At 29.0% G+C, this 21846-nt stretch overlaps 1 protein-coding gene across 2 annotated transcripts in view; it reads left to right on the forward strand.

Moving 5' to 3' along the window:
* Positions 1-10318: 10318 nt before the first annotated feature.
* LOC100208210 (S phase cyclin A-associated protein in the endoplasmic reticulum) overlaps positions 10319-21846 on the forward strand; it is a 96940-nt gene continuing 85412 nt past the window's right edge. The window contains exons 1-2 of one of the 2 annotated variants that reach the window (XM_065816203.1): positions 10319-10428; positions 20679-20875. In XM_065816203.1, the coding sequence (XP_065672275.1) occupies positions 20792-20875 (84 nt within the window). In that variant the 5' untranslated portion in view covers positions 10319-10428; positions 20679-20791. The remainder of the gene's footprint in view (positions 10429-20678; positions 20876-21846) is intronic. The other variant, XM_065816204.1, reaches the window with a different exon arrangement.

Below are 21846 nucleotides of genomic sequence, written 5' to 3' on the forward strand. Positions count from 1 at the left end.
TAAATACTTTCTTCAAAAACCTTGACAGTGTGCAGAAGCGCTATAACTTTTTTGCTGATTACATTTACAATATTGATGAAACAGGTCTGACAACTGTTCATAAGCCAGTGAAAGTGATTGCCGGTAAAGGAGTAAAGCAAGTAGGACAGGTAACTTCTGCTGAAAGGGGAACCCTAGTTACAATGGTGGGTTGCATTAATGCCCTTAAAAATTTTATTCCACCGTTTTTGATATTTCCTCGTGTCCACTTTCGTAGCCATATGCTTAAAGGTGCACCAACAGGTACAAAAGGTGATGCTAATCCTAGTGGATGGATAAATACAGAAATTTTTTTGAAATGGTTTGATCATTTTGTGGAGTATGGACATAGTAATGGATGTAATGGATGATCCTAGCAAGGATCATCCATAAGTAATGGATGATCCTAGCAAGGATCATCCATTACTTTTAATAATGGACAACCACAAAACTCATATATCGATTGAACTGATGGATAAAGCTAAGGAAAGCAATGCTGTGCTCTTGACATTGCCACCCCATTGCAGCCACAAACTCCAACTACTAGACAAATTAGTATTTTAGCAATTAAAGAAATTTTACAATTCAGCATGTGATTCATGGTTAAAGGCACATCCAAATACTCCTATGACGATATATGACATTTCTGAAAATTTAGGAATAGCTTATACGAAAGCCTTTACTTCCCAAAACATTCAAAATGGTTTTAAAGCAGATAGCATTTTCCCGTACGATCCATATGTTTTCAGTGACGTCGACTTTTTATGTTCTTATGTATTTGATCGACCAATTCCAGCAAATGACAATTCCGACAAACAAACAATCCCCACACCACTGTGTATTGAATGTGAAGTTATTAATGAAAAGAAACAGCAAATCAGCACTTCTGCCTACCATTGGACAGTAGAAGATATAAGGGCATTTCCAAAAGCGGGTGAAAGGGTGGCAAAGAGAAAAAGTGCAAAAGGAAAATGTTCGAGGTCTCTGGTATTGACTGACACACCAACAAGAAATGAACTAGTTGAAAGTTTATCAGAATGTAAAAGAAAAAAGAAGATAAAGATAAGAAAAAATAAAGAAAAAAAGTTACCCCCTCAGACATCAACATAATTTTGACTCAATTTAAACATCAAGCAACCTGTTGAACAAAGTTACAAATGCATTTAGAATGGTATTTTATTTTTGTTAAACATAAATAAATTTTGTGTATTGTTATGTTTTATAAGGAGTAGAATAAACAATAAAATGATGCTTAAAGTTATTTGTTTCTATTTTTGTCCCATTTCACCCCAATCATTGTCCCATTTCACCCCAACATGGGGTGACATGGGAACTATGGGGTGTATGGAACTATTTAAAAATGTATACATAAATATACTTGTATAAATATTCTTAAATAAAAAAGTATTGGTATTTAACTTGTTAATGGGTAAAAATAATAAAATGGATAAAAATAAAAATACTGATAAAAACGAAATGCAATCAAATACAGAAGCTCCAGAAATATCTGTGAAACTAGTTCGTGAAATATTCTCTGAGATGTTTAAGAAACAACAAAAAGACATTCTTAAACTTATAAGTGGAAATTTAAAAACTGCAAATGACAGAATCGATGGACTTTTGAAAGAAATTAAAGAAATTAAAGAAACGTGCAAAGCTTTGCAAGCTGAAAGTAATTTGAGGAAATTTGAAATGGGAAAAATAAATGACAGACTCTCAAAATTAGAACAGACTCAAAAAGATATTGAACACAGTATCACTTTTACACAAGATACACAGGAAGAAAAAATTAATAAAATTGAAGAAAAAATTGTTACAAAAGTAGCATTTAATGCGGAAGAAAAAAATAAGCTGCGACAACTGGAAGATCGACTGAGAAAAAATAATTTGCGTCTCGAAGGAATAGCAGAAAGTGAAAATGAAAGTTGGAATGTATTTGAAGAAAAAGTTCTTAATATCTTTGAAAACAATCTAAATGTAAGTGGCGTAGTTAATGAAAGGGCACATAGAACCGGAAAAACTGGGCTAAGCAAGCCTAGATCAATCGTGATAAAACTCCTGAACTATAAAGATAAAATTAGTATATTAAAGAATTCAAAAAAGTTAAAAGGAACAGGAATATTTATAAATGAGGACTACTACTTGGATACCCTAACCATACGGAAAAATCTCTTTGAAGAAATGCGAACTCTCAGGAACAACGGTAAATATTCTGTTGTTATTTATGATAAATTAGTAGTTAAAGATTTTAAAAAATCACTTAAGAATGCTTAAAGTATATTTATTTATTATATTTTTATGTCTTAAATAACATTCTTAGTTTTTATTGTTAAAATGACGGAAGCCAACAGTTTTAATGTTTTTGACTTATCAGAAAGGAAAAACGCACTAAACCGAGTTAATGACGATGATAAAAACATGAACTTTTTTGACGAAATTTCAGTAGATACGACTTATTACAATGTTGACTATGTTAAACATGTTCTTAATTCTTCATCATCTTATTTTTCATTATTACATATAAACATCAGAAGCATAAATAAAAACTTTGAAAATTTAAAATTGATGTTAAATAATATATGTAACAAGTAATAAATAATATAAGTAACAAGTAAGTTTTGGGGCTTAATGATAAGACTAAATTTGTCTTCTTCTAGCGCCGGTCATGTAATTATTTTTTTATAAGTTACGACTGTAAATTTCTTTTTATCGGCAAAAGTGTAAATAAAAAAAAAAAAAAAACAAGTTTAGTATTATCTGTCTGACAGAAACTTGGTGTCATCGAGACGCGATAAATTCTAACTTTCAATTATCAGGGTATAAACCTATTCATCAACCGAGAGAAAACGGCAATGGCGGGGGCGTATCTATTTTCGTCCAAAACTCATTGGTTTTTAAACATGTTGAAAACCTCAAAGTAAATGACGCTGATTGTGAGTCATTAACTATTGAAATAATTAATAAAACAAATAAAAGTACATTTATAACTGCAATATATAGACCGCCAAACGGTAATTACAATCAATTTGAAAACCACTTAAACTAATTGCTACCAAAACTTATTAAAAAAAATGTTTACTTATTAGGTGATTTTAATTTGAATTTATTGAATAATAAAGCTAATAACCAAATCGTAAATTTTATAAATACACTTTTGCAATACAGCGTTTTTCCCATGATTAATAAGCCAACACGTGTGACTAAAACAACTGCATCTATTATCGATAATATTATTACTAATAATTACACAAGGACTAAAATCCAAAGTGGTATTATTAAAACAGATTTAACTGATCACTTTCCAGTTTTTATGATAATAAATTCTGCAACCCTTGAGAATAAAATAAAAACAAAAACGGTATACGTAAGGAAAATAAATAATGAATCAATCGCCACGTTTCGTGATCTCTTACATGAAGTAAACTGGGAACTATTAACTGATTGCAATGAGGTTAATGATGGCTACAATTTTTTTATTCGCATGTTTACAAGACAATACAAAAAGGCCTTTCAAAAAATAAAAAAAATTGTTAATTCTAAAAATTTGTTAAGTCCGTGGATGACGAGAGGACTCATTAAGTCGTCAAAAAGGAAACAAAAACTTTACCAAAAATTTAAAAAAAAAAAAGAACTACAATAATGAAATAAAATAACAAAAAATATAAAAATTCTTTTGAAAAACTAAAAAAGCAATCCAAAAAAAATTACTACTCTTCGTTACTTAATAAAACATTTGGAAATGCAAGGAAAACATGGAATGTAATTAAAGAAATAACAGGAGTGGGAATTGTGAAAAGTGATAATCTTCCAAAAAGATTGCAAAGAGATGATAATAGAGGAGATGCTTTTGTTAATAAAGAAATTGCTGAAACATTTAATAGCTTTTTTATAAATATAGGAAAAAAGCTTGCCGGTGCAATTCCTGAGGGGAAAAAATCATTTAAATTTTTTTTGAAAAAATCTGATTCCTTCATGGAGGAGTCGGAGCTTTTTATTGATGAACTTCGACTAGCAATTAGTATGCTGAAAACAAATAAAAGTGCGGGTCTCGATGAAGTTAATCCTGATGTTGTAAAAGTGGTCTCAGATATTATAGAGAAACCTCTTTTTAAAATTTTTAATCTTTCCCTAAAAAACGGCATTTTTCCTGACCAACTAAAATTAGCAAAAATAATTCCGATATACAAAGACGGTGATGACTCAATAAAATCTAACTACAGACCAATTTCCATATTTTCTTGTTTTTCCAAAATACCAGTGCGTATTATGCACAACAGACTGTACAATTATCTTGAAAAAAACAACATTCTTTATCATAAACAGTTTGGATTTCGCAACAACCATTCCACGGAACATGCAGTAATTGATCTTGCCAACCAAATTTTAAATGGTTTTGATAACGACAGTTACACACTCGGAGTTTTTCTAGATCTATCAAAAGCATTTGATACTATCAACCACAAGATTCTAATTTATAAACTACACAATTATGGAGTAGTTCACTCCAATTTAAAGTGGCTGCAATGTTATTTACAAAATCGTAAACAAGGAGTACCGTATGACTTAACATGTTCCCCATTTGAATCAATAAATTGCGGAGTTCCCCAAGGATCAATACTTGGACCCCTGCTGTTTTTAATTTATATTAATGATATTTATTTGTCTTCAAAAATACTTAATTATATTATTTTTGCTGATGACACAAATGTTTTCTTTTCTGACTCAAATTTAAAAAATATTTTTTATATTGTAAACACAGAATTAATATATCTTAATGAGTGGTTTGAAGCAAATAAACTTTCATTAAATATTGAAAAAACGAAATATATTTTGTTTGCTAAGTCATCTAAATCCGAGAACCTTCCACTTAAATTACCTGAACTAACAATCAACAATATTAAAATAAAAAGAGTTTTTTCAATGAAAATACTAGGAATAATTTTCGATGAGAATTTAAATTGGAAAAGCCAAATAAAGCTAGTCGAGAACAAAGTTTCAAAGACCCTGGGGATTATGTACAAGACAAAACATCTTTTAAATAATTTATGTTTAAAAAATTTATACTTTTCATTTATACATAGTCATATTAACTATTGTTATATTGCCTTGGCAAACAACCATTTATCTTTCCTAAAAATTATTTATACAAAACAAAAGCAAGCAAGTAGATTAGTTTTGGGCGCAAGTAGATACGAAAGTGCCGAGCCGTTACTCAAGGAAATAAATGCTCTAAATGTATACAAACTAAATATATACCATCACTTGTTATTTATGTTTAAACTTCAAAATGAAATGATTCCAAAATATTTTTTTAAAAGTTTCACTCGAATTAATCATAAATATGAAACAAGACATTCAATGAGTAATTACTACATCCCACTAACATCACTCAAAAAATCTGACTTCTCGACTATATGCCGGGGACCACGCTTGTGGAATTCGGTTCTTGACGAAAATATGAAAAAAATAAAATCTATTGCTACATTTAAAAGAACTATAAAAAAACACTTACTAAATTTAAACATTACGTACATAATCTCATTTTTTTTTTAAAAAATCGAAATAATTTTGTATTTTTAATTTTTTATGTACTTTATTTAATTTTAATATTGTATTAAATACGTATATGCATATGAAGCGAATTAAATTTTTTTTTTTTTTCTTGTTTATTGTCTTTAATACGTATACGAATATGTACAGATTTGTAATTTTTTATTTGTTATTTTATATTTTAACTTTATCTTAAATTTCTTCTTTTTTTAACTTTAAGTTCTTTTTTAACCTTCTAAAATTTCTAACCAAATTTTTTTTTTTTTTTTTTTTTAAAACTTATTAATTTCACTCTTTTATGTAATATTGGAAGATGTAAAATTTAATTGTATTTTTTTTGTATTTCACACAGGGGCTTGATGATAAGTCATTTTGACTTCTACTTGCCCCAGTCACCTTGTAATTATATATATTTGTTTAAATTTATAGATAACATTGTAAAATGTGTAAAATGACGAAATAAATAGAAATTCTAATTTAAAAACAGTGTCACTTTAAAAAACCAAGCCCTTGAACTTAATTTGATGGTTAAATAATGGGTTTTGCAATAATTTAACATGACAATTCATTGGACTATAGTTTTAAACCGATTTGTATGATTTTTGTGGAAAATTTAAAGCGCAGCACGCATGCAAATTTTTTTGTCCCATCTCACCCCGTTCTCCCCTACTGAGTTGACTGAACGGTTTGATCTGACAAATGCAATTTATGTTACAACCACATATCTGGACTCACGTTTTTTATGGATCAAATTGAAATTGACATTGCACAGACCACAATTCGACGTCACTTAGAAGCTGCATGTGCACAGACAAAACAGTGAAAAAATAGAACCATTTTCTGTTCAAGTTCATCCTCAAGCTAATCAACCTTTAGCTGGTAAAATGCTAAAATTCTCAAAGAAAAAAACCATGTTATTGAAGAAAAAAATGTTGATAAATTAACCGAAGAATTTGAGCAGTTTGCAGTGTTTTCACTAGGTTTAACAGTCTCACCACTGGACTTTTGGAAAGCGCATGAAGAAAAGATGCCTTTGCTAGGAAAGACTGCTAGACATTATTTGTCAATTAAATCATCCTATTGTGCTAGCGAGTTAAGTCAGTTGGTGGTCAAGTTCTTGCAATAAAAGACTGTTGCTCACTTCTGCCAATAGTGAAAAACTAATCTGGGCAAGAGTAAACAAGGGCTTAGTTTTTTCTTGGTTTTTTGTTGGTATAGGCCTGACTGGCTTACCAATTGATTATGCTGAAATTTAAATAAATACATGCTTTGTGAAAGAATTTTTTTAAAATTGGGATTCGGATTCGAGATTCGATTCGAAATTCGTCATTTCATTAGATTCGAGATTCAATTCGAAATCAAAATTTTGGATTCGCAGAGCCCTAGTTAGGGCTACAGAGCTCATAGAGTAAAAACTGAGCCAACTAGCCCCGGTCTCCCTTACAAATTCATGTCGAGACTTTGAAATTAGATTGTGCATAGCGTTTTTTAATCTATCTTGTTATAATTCTTTCCATTACCTTGCACGGTACAGAGGTGAGTGACACTGTAGTTACAAACTTTGAGCTTTCAAACTTTTTGAGTTTTCTTTTTCGAAAATAGATTGTGACATTTGATTACCTCTGATACTTCCACAATAAGCTACTGTCTAAACGCACTTTTTTTTTTCTAAACACATTAGGTCACTTTGAAATTAATGTGACCCATATAGATAGTTATAAACCCAAAAAAAATAGACAATTTGGAGTTATAATCATTTTGGGAAATTACTTAGAAGTTTTCATATATTTGTGTTTTTGCTCAAATATTAAAAAGAGTTGAGTATGTTCTAAAATAATTAGTTATGAAGCAATTTTTGAGTTTTCATGTCAAATGTTTACAGAAATCTCTTTAGAATTGGCTGTGTTTAAAAATAAATGGGGCCAGGTTTGTAAAAAAAGAGTGTATCACCCCCCCTCCCCTTAACAATGAATTCCATTAGAACCAGTCAGCAAAATGTACCTTAGTTTGCAAATGTGAGAGAGCGATAATTTTTTTTAAATTGGTAAAAAAAAACAACACACATTTAACAACTGTTCTCGCTTGCTCTGGTTCTGGTGTTTTGGTATACGTAGGTACATATATATTTAACACAGCAACTATAACGGTTTTGTTTAAAAACTTATTTTTCTTTTAAATAAAGTCTTTATTATTAAAAATATTTAACATTCCTTAAATTAACTTTTTAATAGTCTTTTTCAGTTGTCAAAGTCTTAGAAAAATAGTTTTTGATTTCAATAAATATTTGTAACATACAAGTTTATAATATTAGTCTAAAGAAAATATAAAATCTAACTTTTTTGCATATCTCTTGTTTTTGATTCTGTTTTGGTTTTTAGCACAAAAAAAGTCTTTTCACCCGTTCATAAAAAATTTAGAAGCTTCAGATATGAATTTTACAGCTCTTTCTACCAATTGGGAATTGTTTGGCAGATAAGTAAAAGAGAGTTTATTACCGGTTTGAATAGCTTGTAGTAACTGATTTGAAGAAACAAAAACTCAAAAGCTCAACCTTTATCAAAGAAGCCTCAATTAAGTCGGTCCAAACATCAGCTTTGAAAAGCAAGGGCTTAATTGCCTTGACTATAATTTTAGGCATGAATTTTGAATAAATTTTTCTGGATACCTAATTTGCAGAATTTAATTAAGAGCACAATCAATTACAACTTCATCATCTAGTAGCATAGCATAAAGAAAGTTTTCTTTTTTCAGAGTTCAAAAGAATGTATTGATTTATTAATACATTTTTTTGAACTCTGTTATCTACTGTTTGTTGATAAACTGTATTATTTTATAAAGAAACCTTTTTTGATGAAACCTTTTTTAGTTCATTGTTTTTTCGATTTATTTCGAAAAATATAACATGGAGAATTGGTAGCTCAGACTGGTGAAGCAAACAACCAACCCTAATTTTACAAACCATCATCCACACCAGCGCCAGAACATGTATTGCCTGGAACTATTGCTTGTAGAACAACTGCTAAAAAGAACATGTTATGACCAGAAAAAGGATTATTTTTAAAAATAAAGTGAGACGATGTCTATATGTGGTGGTTTGACACAGTTTGAGACCCCATTACTCTTGTATTTCATTGTCTTGTATTTTAAAAAACTAGTTTGTTCATTTCATAAAAAAATGAGTTTTTGTCTTTTTTTCCATCTACACCAATTCCTTTTAATTGTAAAACTTCTTGACGGTGCATTGTATCAATTGAATTAGCCACTCTTGTTTTTTTACAAATTACCCTATATTCAGTTGTTACACTGTCAATTTTTTTTAAACTTCAATTCACCTCCCCAAATCTATGAAGACCACTACAGTTGAAGAGTCTAATTTGGTTGTTGTTACAACTCTCAATCAATTCTGTAACTCCAAAACACGAATCTTGAAGAATAAGGCCGCTGCGCAGAGGAACAAGTTGAGCGTGGTACTACCAGGGACGTGATGGGGATTGAAATTGGAACTTCTCGCTTCTTTGGCGAGCGCTCTACCACTACCTTACTACCGTATTAGTTAACGCAGCTGTAGTAACATCAGTAACTTCATATCATATTGCAGCCTTAGCTATAATAGTTAAGTCTAGTACTATTTTTTATTAACTATTTGCTCTTCAAACTCGTCACTTTTAGCTGTACCTAAAGTTAAGGATTCAACACTAAAAATTTCATCTGAACCAACTTCTGATGTTGTTTGAAGGTTTCTCTCTCTAATTTGCCTTACAGTAGCCTCTTTTTTCTCTCTAATAAACAATTGTACAACCCTTGTTGCCACTGCTTGTTCCACACTCCTAAATTCCAACTGCTTTTTGGTCCTATTTTGGATCATTTATCCTTTAAATATTCTCTTGCCATAACAGGGACCTAAAACAAGTAAGGTATTATACAATTGAAAGTGTTTTAATTTAAAGTGACAAGTCAATGAAATATCAAGTCTCGGTCAAACGATTAGAGATAAGCAATCTTTTCTTTTACTTAATCTACAATTTTTGTGAAATGTATTTGTAAATGCATAATAATGCTGGTAAAAAAAATAGCATATATTACTTTTTTACTTTTCTCACAGAGACAAACTATGTTTCATTGCGTAGTAAAAGTAAACATACACAATTCTTATCACTTAATATTTAAAAAAATTGTTTTAAAATTATATTTACCTATCTTTAAATTATTATTAATTGGAATATCACACTGACAAGCAGACAGATTAAAAAACATTTCCAGTTCTTTTCTAACCAAATTATACTGGGTATATGGACACTGCTTGAAATGTTCTGAAAATTTTATTTTTCAATGGGTTATCTATTATCAAAGGTTAAAAAAACTGACTTTTGTTACGTCAATTTTCAAGTCAAAAGTTAATTTCTGCCCGTAAAATAAATCTTTTTCAAACTTGTTACCATCACGTATAAATTGTAGAGTTTTCTAATAAATCTTTTCTACTAAATGTTCTTCCTACTAAAGCCTTTAAGTATCTCCACTGTGAAAGTTGTAAGTTTTTCTTTTGTATTTCCCAAAAAGTTTGAAGATGAAAAAAATTTTTTTTTGCGACATTTAATTAATATAAATACAATACATAAACTGCACACTGAGCCAAGTGATATTCCATACATGACAATGGCTTATTAAGTATGCAATCTCAAAACTTATAAGTTCGGAATAAATGGCGACAATTACCCGCCACTTTAAGGTCACTTATGCGGGCCTCTTGTTTGTTTTAAAATGCGTTCTTCCAATATTTGTAAACATAGCGAGAATTATAACTTCATATACTCCAGCTACACTCGAGAAATATAAGTGTCATAGTCCACATGTTATATATTAGTAAGATGATTTTCTTTGTTTTCATTCTTTTTTTTTGTTTAAGTAAGTTTATCAAATTCAGTCATGATCTGTTACATAGTAAATGTGTTAAAGTTAACTTTAATTCAGGTTGTTTTTTTACAAATTTATGCAGCTAGTATTAAAGCTACAGTTTAACTTTAATACTAAATAGCTACTAGCTATTTAACTATTGAGAAGGAAACCCTCTTTGATCAAATATTGCAACTACCTTACTTTTAACTTAAAATGACACTGTATATAATATCTAGCTCTGAAACAATCCAGTAAATTTTATATTGTAATAACAGGATTTTTTTTTTTGACATTTATATATGTATGAATAACGTAATTGTATAGAGCTAAAAAAACTTAAGAAATAAGGGGTCTTTAAGTTTAGAAGTTTAGTGGATCCAAAGTTATTGCTTTTTTTTTTTGCTTGAAAAACTGATGATTTTTTGACAAAACACCTCGTCCTTAAGTATAGAAAATTTGCTGTGAAATGGCACCGAAATAAAAAAACAAATATCTAGCGCAAACGGTACAAACGGTACACAAAGAAAAAAAATCATTATATCATAATTTCTATATGCAAATCCTAAGTACCAAATCTTCAAGGAAACATAAATAAATACTCATTTTAAGTTGAGGAAAGACTATTATTGCAATTTCCACATGGAAATAGGTTAGTTTATATAGAAAAATACTGTTTTTCTATATAAATTACCCTTGAATTTTGAAATGCTGAGAACTAAAAAATTATATATGAATGTTAAAAAGAGTCCACATTCCAATAGAGACCTTATCTCTTTTTTAATATATATGTGGGAAGTTTCATACAAATTAGATGTGTTTTGGGAAAGGCTTAGGAAATCTTACTTTTGAAAAAGCGTGTCTGCAGCAAGTTTTTTTTTATCAATAATGTTCTCAAGACATTAGTAATATATATATGAAGCCATATAAAACTTACTACATTCTAGATATGGCTGGAAAGAGGTTGAGTCAAATTAATTGATGCAAGAAATCTCAAAGTTCTAGCTTAAATATAAAAAAAGAAAAAAAAGGAAAGGATACACCCTATTTTAAATAATAACTTCATTTTTACGTTTTTAACAAAACACATTATGTGACATACTAAATTTGCAATTCCGGTTAGCGATAGCAAAAAACACATAATTTTCACGAACTTTACTCTCTTATATCTTTCTTTATAAGTAAGCTAGAACATTAAGATTTTTTGAAACAATTAACTTGACTCAACCGCTTTCCAACCATATAGAATGTAGTAAGTTTTTTATGGCGATTTTTTTACATGGTTTGTATTACTTACATTTGCTCATGTCTTGAAATCACTATTGATTAAAAAACTTGCGACGGAGTAATTCCATGTCAATTCATCCAAAAAATTTCAAAAATGTCACTGTCAATGTCAAAGAAAAAAATTGCACGTCATTCTATATTCAATAATCTTTTAGAAAACATAAGGAATTTGATCTGCAATTATGTGGATTTCCATATATGGATAACAGGGCACAGGCCCCACTTTTTTTTAACGGAATCTTGCAATACATTTTTCACTACCTTTCAGACTAGCTGTAGCTGAAACTTTGGCATTTTTGTAGTACCTATAAATGTGCATTTTAAAATTGTTTTTAGGGTTCAAGACACTAGGGGAGTGGAAGAGGCATATGCCCTATTTTTTTGAGCGGAATCTTGAGATGGATTTTTCACTACCTTCAGACAAGCTAGAGCTCTGAAACTTTCAGCATTTGTGTAGTCCTGATGAATGTGTGTTAAAATTGTTTCCAGGGCAGACAACCAGAGGGCCACGGGGCTGGGGCGTTGGGGGCCATGCCCCAATTATTTTCTCAAAAAAATAACGGAAATTTTTTTAACAAAATTAAGATAACTTTGAAGACTTTGTCTTATTTATACTTGTTCTGTTTTATATAATTATTTACAAAATAAAATACAAAAAAAAAAGTGTCAAGATTTTTTAAATATTTGCTTAGATGCATCAATGGTACACAGACACCCAGTTATTATTACAGGTGCATTGATGCTACAAATTATGTTGGTAATTGGAACCCAACACTCATCTGCTCTAGATGGCCAGAAAAGTTTGTTAAAAGGACTGTGTGGGTGCATAAATGTTACCATAATATCTTGCTCAATATTGTCAATTTCATTTATCATACCAATCCATTGAAACAAATCATATTTACACAAAATAAATTCACCAAATTTCAATGTATTGGTGTTCATATGCTGATCAGGTCGAGATCTTTGAATACCAGAAAAAGACTTTGAATACCTGTTATATTAACATCTTCACTTGTTCGTTTAAGCTAATAGTATCTATAGTTTCTGGTTTAAATTGGTGATAGCTCCTAGTTCCAGGAATTATTCTACTTAGCTGAAAACGTGTTTTTCGAAGTGGTGTGCAATTCTGTCAGTCTTTCTTTTTCAATCTTGAAAAAAAAATCTTTTTTATATTGTTTGTATAGTAGTCAAACATTTTATTACAATTCAATATTTGGTCATTTATGGGCCTTTGTAAACAATTAACTGCATTTGCAGTTAATCGTTTTACAGTGCCACCAATACCATCACATGGTGACTTACCATGACTTGTAGCAAAAAATATCCACTCTGCATCAATGTCAAAGTCATCTTTATGGAGACAGATATTGTAAAGGTTTTTGTGATTTTTATACTGTGCAGCACAACCGTCTGAAAAATAAAGAATCTTTGAAATGTTATGATACTCTTTTAAATAATTAACTATTTGTGTCTGAACTTCATACACAAAACCAGTGTCATGCTCATTGTCTTCTGACATAAAGCAAAACAATTTTTATTTAAGCTGGTCATATTTATTTAATAAATAGAGGGCAACTGGGTGTAATGTGCATTGAGTTTTGCACCAATGATAATTTTGGATTTCATCTTGAATCACAAACGCGTAGTTTTCTGCAAAGTCACCTAAGACAATACAGCAGTCTTTTGTCAAATTTTTCTTTTGTTGCCTTAGGTATCTTGCTTGACATTTTGCAATGTAGGAATGAGTTTTAAACTTGTTTATTGGCTTTGATAACATCAGTTTGTATTCTTCAATTGTTGTTGTCTGACAGATCAATATTGTTTTGTCTGTTTTCTGCCACTGATTAAATGATACCTCCTTGTCATTGTTATTGTCAATTAGCTGTGCATCCAGAAACTTGTTTAAAGAAACTATACCTGGACAGATCGGACATGGATGAATTATGCTCTTGTTACTTGTCACATCGCAAACAACTTTCATCATCAGATCTTTGTAAGTACAATTTAATTGCATAGCGTTGGTCAAGAGTATTGCATTTTGATGGTGGGTACATACACAAACAGAGTGAGTCCCTGATGTTCTAAAACCCAAGAAAAACCAATTACTTCTTAAGCATATTTAGTCTTAAAAGAAACAAACAGTTCTTTAAGATTACATAAAATCAGGCGCTTTTGCATGTGTTGTTTTCTACCAATACTTACGTAATCTTTTTTACCAGGCATTTGTCTAGCTATTTCTTCATCATGGTATATATTGTTGACTCTATTTAATGTTATTTCAGAAAATGTTTTACCTTTCTTAGTGTCTGGAACTGCAAATATCCCACTTACTTCTTTTAGTTTGCGCGCTTTTCTAATTTGGTATATAGGGGCGTTGAAATATCGCGCAGTATAATTTCTTGACCAAGACTCAGGTGTAAAAGTTAACATCTGAAATTAAATTTTATGGTCAGAAACAACTAAATTTTATTTTATTTCTGCTCTTAGTTTGTCTAGATCATCACATTTACTTTTGTCAATACTTTTGGTATGAGGAATTTTATGTTTCAGTTCTGCTTCGCTAACATTTTATACTTCTAAAATATGATCTTCATACTTTGACATTTATTAACTTTACTTTTAGCAATAGATAACTGTTGATGCTTTAGAATGCCATGAAGTTTTATGGGAGATAGACCTATTATTTCAAGACTAACATTTAATGCCTTTTGTGACTGATTCTTTTCCGAAGTTGCACTTTGGAAAAGAATTTGTGATATTTGTGAACTAGACCAAAAAAATTGGTCAAGTTCACAAATATCTTGTTCATTAAATTTACTTATTATAGCATCATAGCAGCTTCGACAAAGTTGATATCCAGACTCAACATTTTGAAAATTGATTCTCAATTGTTTTGCCATGCCTAATGTTATTGCATGACTACCTGAAATGAAAAGTACATTTTGTTTTAAGTGATTCTTATTTCAATTATATAATGCATAACCAAACCAACTTATTTTCAAACTTATAAACTAATAGATTTTAATTTTATTATTCAAAACAGATTTTACAATGATTCTTTATCAACAATTATTTACCTTTGATTGCTTTTCTTTTCGATTTATGCCTGTCCAATAAATTAAAACATTTTGTGTGCTTCTCTTCAAAGTTTGTACCAAAACTTTTTTCATGGTGAAGGCAGATTGTTACAATTTTATCATCTGTTATTCCAGATCTGCGAATTAATTCTTCTCTGGTATCTTCTCTATAACAATAAAATCTCTTTAAATCAATCTTTCTACAATAAATCAGTTTATGACAAGTATCATTTAACAGTTTTCCAAAATTACATGAATCTAATCTTACTGTAAAACTAACCCTGATAAAAGTAACAAAAAAACATTTAACATTTTAGAATTAGCAAATATCAATTAAAATAATAATTTTAAAAAGTGGCATTTTTTTTAATTGATGTAATCTTATGACAGGATGTTTTTTTTACTGTTGGATTTTATTTAATTAAACAACTTGCAGTTAACAATTAAGCATTAAAGTATATAAACTATTTTCAATTTAAAAAGTTTTAAATTATACAATGCAAAATTCTGTTAAAATCATTATTTTAGATTAATGACTGTTAATCCATATACTTGCAAATCAAAATTCTGTAAAACATGAACTTTCTTCAGATATTATAAGAAAGATCATTGAATATAGAATGATCAAAAACCAAATGGAACATGTATAAATCAAAGAAAAATTTGAAGACAATGTTTGCAAAGTTATCTTAATTTTGTTAAAAAAATTTTTTTTTTATTGAGAAAATAAATGGGGCATGGTCCCCGGTGTCCCAATCCCGTGGCCCTCTGGTTGTCTGCCCTGGAAACAATTTTAACACACATTCATCAGGACTAAACAAATGCTGAAAGTTTCAGAGCTCTAGCTTGTCTGAAGGTAGTGAAAAATCCATCTCAAGATTCCACTCAAAAAAATAGGGCATATGCCTCTTCCACTCCCCTAGTGTCTTGAACCCTAAAAACAATTTTAAAATGCACATTTATAGGTACTACAAAAATGCCAAAGTTTCAGCTACAGCTTGTCTGAAAGGTAGTGAAAAATCTATTGCAAGATTCCGTTAAAAAAAAGTGGGGCCTGTGCCCTGTTATCCATATATGGAAATCCACATACTTACAGATCATATTCCTTATGTTTTTTGTAAGATTATTGAATATAAAATGATGTGTAAATTTTTTTTTTTGATATCATTAATTCCACATAAGTTTCTTGAGCATCAAAGTCAGGCATATAAAAAATTGCCTAAATTTATTTAAATTGATAATTACAGGTACTTAATAATATTTTTTTTCTGATTATTTTATTGGATTCTTCACCCCTGAAAATAGCCAGGTACAAAATTGTAAGTAAAAAGATCAAATATTTTAAAAACTATGTGACTTGGAACCTTTAAACAAAGGTCACAAATCTGAGAGGACAAGAGGGGTCTGACCATGATCTGTTAAAAGTAAAATGATCATATTTCCAGATCTTCTTAGAGCCAGTAGCTAAAATTTTCAAGGAATTTTTTTTCACTAATTACTCTCAATTGTATAAAAATCAGTAAAATCTGAGACATATGGTGACATGACCTGGATGAATTGACATAGAATTACTTGGTGGTAAAAAAAATTTTTCAAACAGCTTTTGAAGGTAAGGATTCCTAAGTAACAAAACACATTTAATTTGTATGAAACCTATTTATATATATTAAAAAAGGAATGTAAAGGAATGGACTCTTTTGAACATTTATACATAATTTTTCAGTTCTCAGCATTTAAAAACTTCAAGGTTGATTTATATAGAGAAAACAGTGTTTTTTGAAAGAGTCCATGTGGGAATGCCTTTTCTTAATTTAAAACAAGTATTTAGTCATGTTTCCTTGATGATTTGCTACTTAGGATTTGTATATAGAAATTATGTATGTAATGTTTGTTTTCCTTTGCACATTGTTTGTTTTAATTTTTGCGTTGGATTTTTTATGTTTTCTTATTTTATTTTGGTGCCATTTCACAGCAAATTTTCCATACTTAAGGACAAGGCGTTTTGTCAAAAAATCATCAGTTTTTTTTGGCACATTTAATTTATTCAATGTAAATAAGTAATTAAAGGTTATTGAATAGATAAATTAACTGATATTGTTGGGTTTATCAAAAGATGAAATTCAGTGTTTACATTTCTATTGCATGTACACAAGGTGGCAAAAAATTAAAAAACTGATTTGCTAACAGAGTGGAAGTTTATCAAAAAAATATTTAAATAAATCGTCTAAATTGACAATACTATTTTTAAGATATCTATTCTTTTTTTATAATTATTTTTTATTAAGTTCAATATATATATTAAATATATTAAATAATATTAAGTTATAAAAATTATATGCAAAGTTTGAGATAAGGAAAATTTTTAATATAAATGCAGTTGTTTTCTGATAAATAGTTTTATATTTATATAATTTGTAATTATTTTTTTACATATAGAGGTACATAGCATATACAAAAAAATATTCATTCTGATATTAACAATATTAAATTGAGAAAAAACGATGAGAATTTTGATAAAATTGTTGGGAAATTATTTCCTACTCTTGAAGCAAAGATATTAAGTCAATTGCCAACTAATAGTGAGGTTTTAAACTTTTGTCTTTATCTTACAAGGTTTGATTTAAAACTAACTTGTAAAAAAGAAGTTGCATCTGTAGTTTGCAAAAAAGTTAATGTATTTTGGATATGGTAGGAATTCAAACCAAACATAAAAAAAAAATGTTACAATGGCACTGCATCTGATACATTTTTAAAAGAACTTGATTATAAATGACAAAATAAAAAATGTTAAATAGCTCAACTTCTGAGTTTTACTAATAAGTTGTCATCTCGTTTGATACTGCAGCATTAAATGCAGAAGATTTGATAAGAAAAGATACCTCTTGTGACACCAATAGTCAAATATCAGATTCAAATTCTTGATTTTCTCTCAGATCATCGTCAATTAAAAAACAATTTTTGGTTCTTTAGATTTAGTGTTGTTCTATGAAAGCAGGTCAGGTAATAAAATTTGACAGCAAGTTTCCAATGACATTAAAAAAACGTTAGTTTCACTTATGTACTCTTCCATTCACTTGGATTTAAATCTAGTATCTAAGGTAGATAGTACAATAAAATGCTTGGCTATTGTAGTTACTTTAAGGAAGAAAGTGCTATTACTAGACAGAAAAAAAAAAGAATTTTAGAACACCTTAAAGTTTCTTTAATGGCTGATAGGTTGAATCTATCCAACAGTGAAAGATCTAGGATCATTTTAGCTATAGCATTAGGTCACAATTTGGATGAAATATAAAGTATAGCACAATAAAAAACAGCAATCAGATCAAGTAATGAAATTTGACAGCAAGTTTCTGATGACATTTAAAAAACATTCATTTCACCCATGTAATCTTCCTTCAACACACCCATGTACCGGGATTCAAAGCTGGTATCTAAGGTAGATGGTAAAATAGAATGCTTGGCTATTGTAGTAACAGGAAAACCAAGTGGACCTAAGGAAAAGTGGACCTAAGGTTGTGTGTGTCCAGGATTCTCAATACAACAGGAATAGTCAGGCAACAGCAACCATAGATGTTGTAAAGGCTTGAAAACTAGAAAAACACTTGTAGCAATGATTTTTGCCACAATTCCATCAAATTCAGGTTTGATAAATGGGCTTGCAAATTTAATTGAAGAACAATTCAATAAAATTTGCTTTGGTGTGCCTGCAGACACCATATCTTAAAAAGAGATTTGTCTTCTGTTTATTTAACAATTTTTGGAGAATGTTGGTCTCCAAATTATGAGCCATTTAGACACTTAATCAAAAATATTGTATGGCCTAAACTTTCATTAAGTTCAGATACCACTTTTAGAAATATTAAATTTGAGGAAACAGTATTAAAGATCAAACAAGCAGAAGTAATTTTTTTTTGTCTAGTTTACTTAACTGGAAGTGTCAAAAAATATTATGAGATTATCAAGAATGATGCTGCTTTGCTTTGCTATTACTGAATGCAAAACAAATAAATGTACAGTGGCGCAAATCTGGGGCTTTCCATCATGATAGATGTGTACACATAAAAAATATTTGCTTTTGCTGAGTATGAAGAAAGTTATACAGAGAAATTATCATTATTTTGTAAATTGTTGATGCTATACATGTGAAAATGTGGCAAGTACAAACACAATTACAAGTACAAACACAATTGATGCATCGTTTGATGGCTAAGAATTCTACAAAGAAGTGCTTCTTTTTAATCTTTGGTATTTAACCAAAGAAATATCTCTTCTCTCACTATTTTTTTTACCAGACATCTGATCGTGATATAGCTAAAATTGCTAAAATATTTCTTAAAAGTATAAATAAAAACTAAGAACACGATTTAGACTTTCCATAGTTTCCTCTTTTGAAACTTGTTTAACTAGTTTGTTGGACCAAAATCAAGTAACATTTTAAATTCATTTGGATACTCAAGTAAAGACAATGGTTGGTCAGCCCAATCCTCAAAGTTTCGGAAAGCTAACAAAAATTTTTAACACATGTTTGAGTATATTAAATCATTGAAATCTGTAAATGATACAGCAGAATGAGCTGTCAAATTAATTTAAGACAATGCAAAATCTACTATCAAAGATGAAAAGTAGAAAGAATTTCTTTTACTCTCAGTAGAACATCATCAAAAAGTTCTTCCACAGATAAATAAACAAGCAATTCAAAAGCTCAGTTTTTGAAAATTTAAGCAATGTTTTTTATATTACTAATACCTTTCAAATATTTTTATTTTGTTGCCATAATTTAAAAAAAAAAAGACTTTAATTTTGAATTTTTTTGTACTTAGTCCCAGTTTAGTTCCAGTTAGCATTAATATTTTCAATTTATACCAATTATCCATTTATTTGCTTGTTTGTCATAAAGATAAATTTTAATGACAAATTTTAAAACTATCAAGTAAATCTTATTTGTTCTAAAAATATATTTTTCAGGCAGAAAAGTATCATAATTACTGGGTAGTGGGTGGTGGTATCATGAGGAGAGGGGATTGGGTGTTTTGGTGTGTGAATTTCTTTGGAATAAGTTTTTATTTAGTTTTAGTATAAACAACTAAATATAAAACTTTTTAAAAATATGAACATAGCTAAATATTTTAATGGATATAAGAAGTTCATTTGGGGTTATCTTAGGAAAAACACTTTAAAAAGGGTTGTAAGGGGGTCATGTATGACATTTTTTAAAAATAACAAGTCATTAGGTTTTATTAAACTAAACTAAACAAGAAAATTGTTAAAAATGTGAATATAGTTGGTTATCAAAATGTTTTTGTCCTTTTTGTCAAAATTTTAGAAAAAAAAAAGTTATTTAAATTTGTTTTATGTAATTTTTTTCATTTTTTTTTTTTTCCAAAAAATCCTATTCAATCATTTTAACTTTAATAGATTTGAACTGAGAAAAGTAACAGCTTTCAGACCTGCTATGTGAAAAAATTGGGTACAAAAGTAAGGTCTTGATAATATTCAAGCCCACAGTGTGCTGTTCACTGTACATGATATTCCTTAACCAAATATTCCCAGGCAATATATCAGCAATTGTTGTTAATTACAAAACTATAAAGTTACATTTTTTTAAATTATTAAAATCTTTTAATTTATTTAATTATTACCTTTTTAAAAAAGATGAGTCATTCTAATAACTGCTTTGTGAATATAAATTAAAAAAAAGCTTAAAAACAAGAAAAGACTTTTAATTCTTGTAAATTCATGGGAATAAACAATAGTAATTTTTCTATATTTAAAATATGTAATCAATTCTTAACTATATTTTAAAAATATTTTCATCATGGAACTATTTTTATAATTATTTTATTTTATTTTCAGATATTTAAAAGAATTCTGTTTGCATGTTTCTAGAAAAGTGTAATGGGTCATGAGTTTTTCAAAACAGATGATCATGATTAAGCTATATGGTTAATGTTTTAATTAAAGCTTAAATGGCAAGTGTTAAATTAATAAAATCTCATTCCCAAAGTTCAATTTCATCTGGTGGTAGTGAAAAAAATGGAAGGCAAAATAAGGTATGACGTTTTTTAACATAAGGTTTTAAAAATATAAATAATGTATTAAGCTTACAAAAAACCTTTTAAATTAATAAATTATTAAATGTATTTTGCTTATCAGCATTGACTGTCTTATGAAGTTTTTCTTGATTAAAACACTTCCCGATTGCTGCTTTCTGTTGAAACCTTCAACAGAAACAGATTTTTGCTTTCTGGTAAATCTAATTTTTCAATTAAATATATTTGTTAAGTTAGTTTTAAAAAGTCTATTAATTGGTTTTTTACAAATTAGGTTGATCTACTTTTAGACCCTGCATTTTATGCTCAAAAATGTATATATGACTTGGTCTTAGTCTTCTATTTGTTGTATTAGTTATAATTCTAGTTTTAGGAAAATGTAATCAAAGTTGCTTTTTTAATACTGGTTTTAGAATTTATTACAGTTTATTAGAATTTAATTTAGCATTTTTTAAACTTTAGAAAAAATTTTTGAATGTCTTGGTACAATTTTTCAAATATAAGCACACCAATCCATAAGTTTTACATATCAAATTAAAATCATGAATGCAAAATAGTGACATTGTCCAGTTAAATAATTTAGGTCAACTGTTTGTATTATGATGCAAATGGTAAGGGTGTCTTACTAACCCTGAAAATATGCCAACATATATAGGTCTTATATAGATCTGTTAATATTTTTGATATATATATTAGAGTGATGACTTTTTTACAACCTTGTTTTCCTGTATCATAATTTGATGAGCTTTCGTTAAAGATTAGATAAAATCTTACTTTCAAGGTGATTTGATAAAAAGAAATGTTGCACACAAAAAGATTTAAAAATTTTTATTTATTAGCTTTTTTGCCTAATTTTTGAGGTGCCTTTAAGCAGTTACAAAATTGAACACAAGTTTTAGAGTCCTATATATGCAACATTTTATAGAGTTATCAAACACACAAGGAAGCCAATTATCTACAATAATGTCATT

Source organism: Hydra vulgaris, chromosome 13, assembly GCF_038396675.1.
Source record: "Hydra vulgaris chromosome 13, alternate assembly HydraT2T_AEP".
Lineage (NCBI taxonomy): Eukaryota > Metazoa > Cnidaria > Hydrozoa > Anthoathecata > Hydridae > Hydra > Hydra vulgaris.